Genomic DNA, 8,761 nt, shown 5'->3' on the forward strand with positions numbered 1-8,761 from the left:
TACATGGCTTTCCAGCTAGTTGAGAGATTGTGGAAATGCATGATAACTTTAAAAAAAATGACTTGTGATGAAATGGCAGAAACAGCCAACTCAAATAATTTGTATTGAGGATTAACCTTGCAGCTATATTAATATGAGTAAATATTAAATATTTTAAAGTTGTTTAGATGTGCTAGCAAGGGGAAAACACAAAGACAAAACTGAGGCAGGGAGGCTCACAATGACTCCACTGATTTCACCATTGGTCCTTCCTCTGCACATGGTCAATTAGAATTGAAAATCCTGTGCTGATTTCATTCGCTGGAATTTTTAAGCAGGTCAGGAAGAAAGATGTTATTGAAAGGAAAACTCTCATCTAAATAAGAAAGGAGCACAGGGCCATCTGGTCTGAGCTATACATATAAAAAGTTATTTCAGCTGAACTGCAGGCTTGATGTCTCAAAAGAAGTGCCAAAAATGAACCCCAAATCTGTTTACGGTAAAATATCCCCAACGTTCCTCTTTAAGCCTCAAATATGCGATACACAGTTCATTTCCTATCTGTGATTCATGAGCCCATCTGACCCCAGCACCTCCCTGGGCTTCACTGAGTCTCAGGAAGTGATAGGGGTGTTCAATCACTCTTCAGACACATCTCCCTCATGGGGCACCAACGGGACCGTGGACCTTTTGAAAATTGTGAAAATGACTTTGATAGTTTTCCCTCAAATGAATTTCGAGTGCAGCCTGCATGTGGGCTTGGAAGGATAAAATCTGAGACATGAAGCAACCAAACCAGTTTCCCTTCTTTCCTCCTTGAGACTGGTGGTAGGTTCCTGTGCATTCTCTGTGCAGTGCCCAGGCATCTACTCAGAATAATTCCAATCTCAATGCCTAAAGGCTAAGTTTAAAAACAAAAAAACCCAAATCTATTTTCATTAAAGAGAAATTATGAGTGTGAGTCTACTCTCAGAAGTCATCTTCCTAATGGTAACAGAGATTTAAAAAAAAAATTATATATATATATATATATATATATATATATATATATATATATATATATATATATATATAGTGTGTGCTGTTTGTCAAATGAGAGTCCTATGTTTTGATAGAATTAAAATATTTTTGATATGAGGCATTTGCAATAATTATATCATCAATACCTTACTTTAGCCAATATCTGACCACAGACCTAAGTAGCTGACATTACCATCCAAATTTCATTGTATTAAAGTGTTAATATTCTAACTCAAGAGCATTTTAAAAACTCTGGTTATAATACAATACTAACAATTATTTTTGGCCATAAGACTATGTTCAAGTATATCATTTACATGTACTATATGTACTACATACATGTCCAAAAAGACAGCATTATAATATCAGCCCATGTTAAGCAAGAGTACAGGTTTTAACTAAAGTCTTCCAATAAATAATTGAATTAAGTGTATTCTAATATATGAAACACCAGAATCTTGATATATCCCTGACATCAGATGTCATTGGTTGTTTTTGTATATTTACTATGTTTGTTCTGCCATTTCAAATAAATCATTACTATTGTGTGAGAAGAATAAACTGTCCTATAGTAAATGGTTCTTTCTCCATTATGCTCTGAAAAACCATTTGTTCTTGGTGTTACGTAGTTCAACTATTTCAATCAAGTCCATTATCTTCTTTTCTTTGAAAGATGCCTTTTTAGTAACCTGTATCCCCAACGGACCATGTTATGTTTTGTTTTCAGAAAGTAGGTGAAATTTAAATCTAACTATTTGCTCACTTTTTAATCTTTGATAAAACAATTTTATAATTCAGCCTCAGGCAAGAACTCCACTATATTTTGGAAGAACTGTTTATGTAAAAATTATGGAATCAGGTCCAAGGATTTCTCAGAAAAGTTATTTATTAGTTCACACTGCAGTCTTACCCCAGAGAATGTCACCTAACTTGTGTAGCTTGCTTTTTCTAACTACAAAATGTGTTTGTTCTTTAGGCTATATACTTTTGTCAATAATAGTAACACGAAAGCAAAAAAGAACAAAACGCTTTTTCACTTGTTTTGAAAGAATCACACACTATATCAGCAAAATTAATCTCATTAATTTGTGTTGACAAATAAATACTGCTGCTCATGTACATATGACTTGCAAATCCTTTCAAAATTAATCTTTTTTTAAGTATGCAAGAAAGAAATATTAAGAGCAAGTTCCAAAATTAAGAAAATAATGTGTCAAATACTTAGTATGTAAGAACTGGTAAGTATACCCAGTCATTCTATATTAATGAAAATTAATTTAAACTAGAGACCAAAACTTAGTAACTGAGACGTTATATATATACAGTTGTTCTATGTTTATATCTCAGATATGGCAATGTATATTGTTAAGATTATTAAACTTTGTTCTATTTGAGTTAAGTAAAATTAAATCATGTACTTATATATACACGTCATTAAAACTCTGAACACTTGCTTGGTGAATAACTGTTTAGCCTGAGACCCATAAAATAGACTTGAAAATAAATACAAACGCTGTACCAACCCACAAAATTTTAATCCAACTATCACCTAACCCAAAGCATATGAAAATAACATTACTTCTAAAAAATCATTTGTATAGGAATTCTCTATGCAATAAGTAAATAGTAAAAATGATTTAATAGGTTACAAAATTTTGAGGGTCAAATAAAAATCACCAAGTCATAACATATATCAGTGTCATAGTATTTTTTATCCAAATGATTTCAAAATGCTCCCCACTTCCACATCCTATTCGCATCATTGAAATTCAGCCACCTCTGAAATGTTCAACCAGCATGTTAATAAGGCTTCCGAGAACCAGGAAACTCCGCCTGACTACATATGTCTTGATAAATATGGCCATACCGCCCCATAACACATCTTCAAAAGAAAGATAGCTGCAAATAAAATAGTCCTTTCCTGTGGGTGTCGGTTAACCCCACAAACATGAGAACTTCCTATGGGCACACACCCAGCATACATTGGCGATTGATTAGGTGATTGAAAATGTTGCCCACAAAGGCGAAATTTTATATGTGATGACATCATCAGCAAACCTGGGTTTCTCTGCGATAGAATGATATACGTGCCTGGCTGAGTGTGTCTCTGGAGTGTGTGTGTGTGTGTGTGTGTGTGTGTGTGTGGAGAGAGAGAGAGACAGAGAGAGAGACAGAGAGAGAGAGATGCTTAAAGAAGAGCATCATCAGAAATGGTATAACCTTCCGCAAGGTTTGCAAGAATCTTTCCACAGACCTTTGACTTTCTTCAGATTTCACACAGCTCAAGTTCATTCAGAAATGCATTTCCCACACCAGCAAATCGTGTTTTGTTTAGTGAGCACTGCTGTTTATCCTAAAATACCCCGGTGGGTCTGTGGAGATGCGATTTCTATAACCAAATGAGGCGTGGGCATCTGTGTAATAGTGTGCGTGTGTTACAGGGTCTCCGGGGACTTGCATTGGAACGGAGAAGACGTCTTGGTTTTCCAGGCAAGGAAAGGGTTAAAAATTGAGGCTGTCTGGGGTAAGAGAAAGGGGATATTGTTGTCTTTAATCTTTCCGCAGTCTGTGTAAGACTTCCATCCCGGATCTGCACAGAGCAGTGGGACAGGCCGGGCATGCATTGCGTGCAGGCTCCTTGATTGTAGAGGGGGGACCTGGCTGGGGTCCAGACAGGCTGGGGCTCTGTTGATCATTATGTCTGGCCTTCAGGTGTCTCGGCGCACAGTGGGCGGCGGTGGGGGAGGTGTGGATAACAGGAGAGCAGACAAAGAAAAAAAATGGTGTATTTAAAAAAGATGATGCGAAAACGTGTGTCCAAGCCCTCTTTAAAAAATGACTCCTAACGTCTTGGACTTTTATAATGAGAACACGAGCTCTGCTCTGGCAGATCTCTTTAAGCCATAATTAGTTATGTCTGGAGCCTTTGAATAATTCCTTTCCATAATTGATGGAGTTAATATTCTCTTTCAAAAATGGGGAGGACAGGGTTTTCTCCCAAACTCCGTTTGGGTCGGAGGTTTTACCGGTCCAGATCTTCATCAGTGAAAAATTGCATCGGCTTGATTTACCTTTTAATTTCTTAGGAGACTTAGCTTATAACTTTTTAAGGATTTGGATGATTCTAGAAGTGAAGGCATAATGCATTGCTGGAGTCCCCTCGCTGAATGTAAAAAGAAAGCAATAGTACAGGATCATTCTCCCCCATTTGTTTCCAATTATTTTATAAATAATAATTTTTAAAAAACTGCTTTGTATGTTGTTTCTGTTTGAAACTCTATCAAAAAAAAAAAAATCTTACCATGAATGTGACTTCGATGCTAACCCTACCCTTGCGTGCCAATGGAAAGAAATCCCAAATTCCTTTATTCTTTAAGCATTTCTTCTATAAAAGCAGCTTCCGCATGCTTCCTCCCCACCCCCACGTCCTCACTCCACCCTATTAGGAGTTTCAAAAAAAAAAAAATCTTTATACATGGAAGGCTGAATCCCGAGACAGAAAGCTGTCTTTTTCTTCTGTCTGCACTGGCCGCTTTCAGTAGTCTTTCCCTCCTGCCGGAACTTGATTTCACATTTTGTGGATGAAAACCCTAAAACCAGTTCAGCTTCTTATCATGATGAGAACATGACAAGTGGTGGTTTAAAAATAAATAAAAAGAAAGCCTTGGCTTGAAGCCATTGTTCAGAATTTAAGAGCTATTTGCCCCCAAGTGTCTTAGCCGTCTTTCATAGCTAATTATAATAACTGTCAGATGTCTGGAGAGTGGATGGTGCCCTCATCAGTAAAGTCAGCAAAGTTTGTCTTTTATTTTTCTTGGGGACAGATCAAATCTGATTAAGCATTAAGAGTGAAAAGAAGTGAAGTAAGTACATATGTGTGTGCCTTCATTTTTTCTTATGAACAAAGCAGCGCGCTGGAGCGATGTTTGAGGTGCAGCCTCCTGCAGCTACTCTTGGAATGCCTGACTTTTATTTTTCATTCTTTCTCTTTCACCGAATGAAACATGCAACAATTGTTTCTGAAACCTTTTTCTGCCGGCTGAACACCCTTCAAGACACACATATAACAGTAGCTCAGAAAAAAAGAAAAATCTTCACATGTAGGAAGCTTATGACAGAAAACTATTTTCATCAACACACTGGACGGAAAGAAATGGATACTTACAATTTCCAGACGGTTATTTGTGATAGTTCCTTGTCCCCAGGGGCACGGCCGAGGCTCTGGCCAGACTGTCCATCAGGCAGGTGCAGAATCCTGGTTTCCAGGCAGGAGAGAGTTAGCAAAGTGTTTCCCAAAGTCCCTCGGAACTCAGGCACTTGTGCCCAGGCATCCCTGGCTGCTGTGAAGGCTGTACTATCTGCAGTTCTGAATTGAACTAAATTACAGCCCATGTGAAAGACAGGGGCAGTGAGTCATGTGGGAGATACACAGCTATCCTATTGGCCACTGAAACATAGCTTAGGCATTCTGCCTTCTCCTCCATTGGTGAATAGTTAAAAATGAAAGCATCTGGGTCCTCCTCTCCAGCTTATTTGTCCTTTATGTGTGGAAGAATGACTGTAGGATTTTACAGTGACAGAATTAGTTAAGAAAGGGACTGAAGTCATCTTTCACAGAGGCTGGTGGGAGGGGATTGGAAGCCCAGGTTTTTCAAGATTTTTTTTTTTCCTTTTTATCCCCCTGCCCTGCAGTTTTGTCTGTGATTTGCCTGTTTGTCTGTCAGGAAAATGTATGTGTGTGTGTGTGTGTGTGTGTGTGTGTGTTTTCCCAGTTAACTTTGGAAGTGACAAAAAGTAAATTATCTCATTTCTTTGCAGAACTCAGTCATGTTTGGAAGCACAAACTCAATTTTTCTTCAATGATGAATTTTCAGAGTTTATTTTGATGTTGAAAGAAGCTTAATTGCAGTTCTCAACAGCATAAGTTGTTCATTATTGACACCCAGAAACAGAATTAACTTTTTTTGAGTGGCTGTTACAGTTTGGAGAATGTAGGCGGGGAAATGACACTGGAAAATATTAAAAGGCAACAATATCAAAGAAGCTTCAGCTAAGCAGGGATGAAGAAGAAGTATACTTTTTCCAAAAACATTCTTTAATTTACCTCTTTTGATAATGCAACACGAGCATAAAATGGACAGGCAGAAGGTGCTTTTCAGCTATCCCAGCATTATTTAATTCACCTGATTCATAAAAATCTCTGGCGCATTTGTAAAGATTTAGAGGTGTGAGTTCCCTTAGAGACCATCACATCCTTAGAGACCATCACATCCCATCTTCCCAGTGTAAAAGTTGTCAAAGGTGAGGAAAGTGGACTCTGACAGGTAACACCTCGCTATTCATTTACCTGGATCCAGGATTCACAGAGTTATGTAAAGTAAATGAAGGGGACACCAAAGTGAGTAGTACTGCTTTGCTTTTTCTTGCAAACCTACTACGAGCCAGTCACTCTTGTTTAATTGCTACAATGATTCATAGGGTCAGTTTTATCACTTTCATTTCTTGGTGGCAAAAACAGACTCAGATGCTTTACTACCATGGTAGTTCTTGATGTGAACCTATATTGGACTGATTTCATGTCAACTTTTTCAACCAGGGATATTGCCTTCCAAAATAATAGTGGTCATCCCTTGTAAATACCTTCCTGTTGTGTGTGCCAGGTAATGAGCCAAGCACTTCACATCACCTTGTTCAATCCTTACAACTATCGACGAGGTAGCTATTCTATTATTTCCATTTCAGAGAAGAGGAAATGAGGCAGACACTCAGTTTCATAAAGTTGGTAATTGGTGGTACGTGATTCTAACCAACTTTCCTCTAGTTTACACACTATATGGATTTTCATCATGGTGTTGAATAAGTTTGTTTTTTTCCCTTTCTGGTGCAACAGATTTGAATATTTCATGTATATGGAGACTATCCACTGTAGTCGTATAAGTGTGCTTGGTTCAGACCCACATCTTACCGTTAAGTGGCTATAAATCGGCCTTAGAGGGACAGCTGTGGAGCCGTATTTGCCTTTGCGGCCCCTCAAGAGGCCTTTCACAGAATCCTGCAACAATAGAAGCTTCCACATTTACTGAAAGAACAAATTCGCCCAGCACATGATTCTGAGCCTTAGGTGCCCTACGGCCAGTCCAGAGCTTGAAAACACATCAAAAAGCAGGATAAGCCAAATCCTGGATCCTTTCCAAAATAGCATCAAAATTCCATGTCAGCCAAGTCAATATCAAAAGTCCACGTGGAGTTTCCTGAATATGTTTCCACTGCAGCCCCAATCACACCAATTAAAGGACACTTCCATTCACACCACCTACCCTTGTGGGGTCTGTTTGGAGACTGGAGATAATTACTCAAGGAATATGACAGCATTCTCACCTGTGGTGTTGAACGTACACCCTGCTGTCGCTCAGAGCACAGGGCGACTGGGCTCAGTTAAACATAGGTAGATAGGTAGAATTAGAAGATCATTTTTGTCTTCTTCTTTCTTGACCTATTCTTTTTTTCTTTCTTTCCTTGAGTGGTACTTAGTTTTCCCCAAATTGTCATCACCTCCTGCCATCCAGAGCTCTTCTGAGTCTGCCTTCTCATATAGCACCCATGTGGTCATGTTATGTTATCCTATTTTCACTAAGTTTCTCTATTGAAAATATTTCAAGGACTGGGCTGTATCTCACTCTTTTTTTCATCCCTCATAATGCCCATCATAGTAGAGATGAGATAAATATGTGTTGATTTTTTTCCCTTTGTCTTGCAGTGATCAATTCACAAGTAAGCTATCAGATCTAAAATAAATCAGGTAAGATAATGGTAAGGTGTTAAAAATAACATTTTAAAATAAACTCTATGGGGACTTCCCTGGTGGTCCAGTGGTTATGACTTTGCCTTCCAATGCAGGGGTTGCAGGTTCAATCCCTGGTCGGGGAGCTAAGATTCCCACATGCCTCGTGGCCAAAAAAACAGAACATAGAACAGAAGCAATATCATAACAAATTTAATAAAGACTTTAAAAATTGTCCACATAAAAATTTTTTTAAATAAAATAAAATAATGTCAAAGTAAATGAGTCTGACACTGGACGACAGGAGGGAAATGATTTTGAGAGCACAGACTCTCCCCACTGTTGGTCTAGATTAACCATGGGGTGCACTCACACTGGCCAAGCTGAGGTTCCCAGTGTTGGCACATGCTTACTTAGCTCCTCCTGGCCATCACCTATCAACTTCTCTGTCCTTCTCACCCACTGGGGACCGGGCATCCAGTTTTCAGATTTCCTCTTTATTGTTGGTCCTGCTGTCCCCCCAGTTTAGTTCAGTGTTCACAGAGCAATATATCCAACTATCTACTATTTTGGTTCACTGACCTCTTCAGTGCTGATGATTCCCACCTCCACTCCCACCGCAGTCACCCCTGCCTGCACCGTAGAGGTTGGAACAGTTTGCTTTTGAAATTGTCAAATGAACCCACATGCTCTGAAACCACCACCTTCAACTGTTCCAACTTGATCACTATGCCTCCCTCTCACCCTTTCTGATCTCTCCAAACTCTCTGGCTCCTCCATTTTCCCTGTATCTATCATCCATTTCCATTTTTCTTTCCCTTTCCTTTCATACTTCCTTCCCTGTGAGAGTCCACATTTTATGAATTCCTAGAGCATCTGGTCAATAGCCCCAACTTCCTTGCCCTGTTTTCCTTCTGATGCCTCATCCAGTCCACCAGGTAAAACCCATTTTTTGATTAATCCAATTGATTATCTCCTCTA

The 8,761-nt window shown here is 38.8% G+C and overlaps 1 protein-coding gene across 1 annotated transcript in view; it reads right to left on the minus strand.

The window, feature by feature from the left end:
* LOC309799322 (uncharacterized protein) overlaps positions 1 to 5,391 on the minus strand; it is a gene marked incomplete at its 5' end in the record, with an annotated part of 89,502 nt that extends 84,111 nt beyond the window's left edge. The window contains one exon of the mRNA XM_082612271.1: positions 5,165 to 5,391. Within this exon, the coding sequence (XP_082468397.1) occupies positions 5,165 to 5,391 (227 nt within the window). The remainder of the gene's footprint in view (positions 1 to 5,164) is intronic.
* Between the last annotated feature and the right edge of the window lie 3,370 nt (positions 5,392 to 8,761).

Source organism: Mesoplodon mirus (assembly GCF_964341445.2).
Source record: "Mesoplodon mirus genome assembly, chromosome: 3".
In the NCBI taxonomy this organism is placed as follows: Eukaryota; Metazoa; Chordata; class Mammalia; order Artiodactyla; family Ziphiidae; genus Mesoplodon; species Mesoplodon mirus.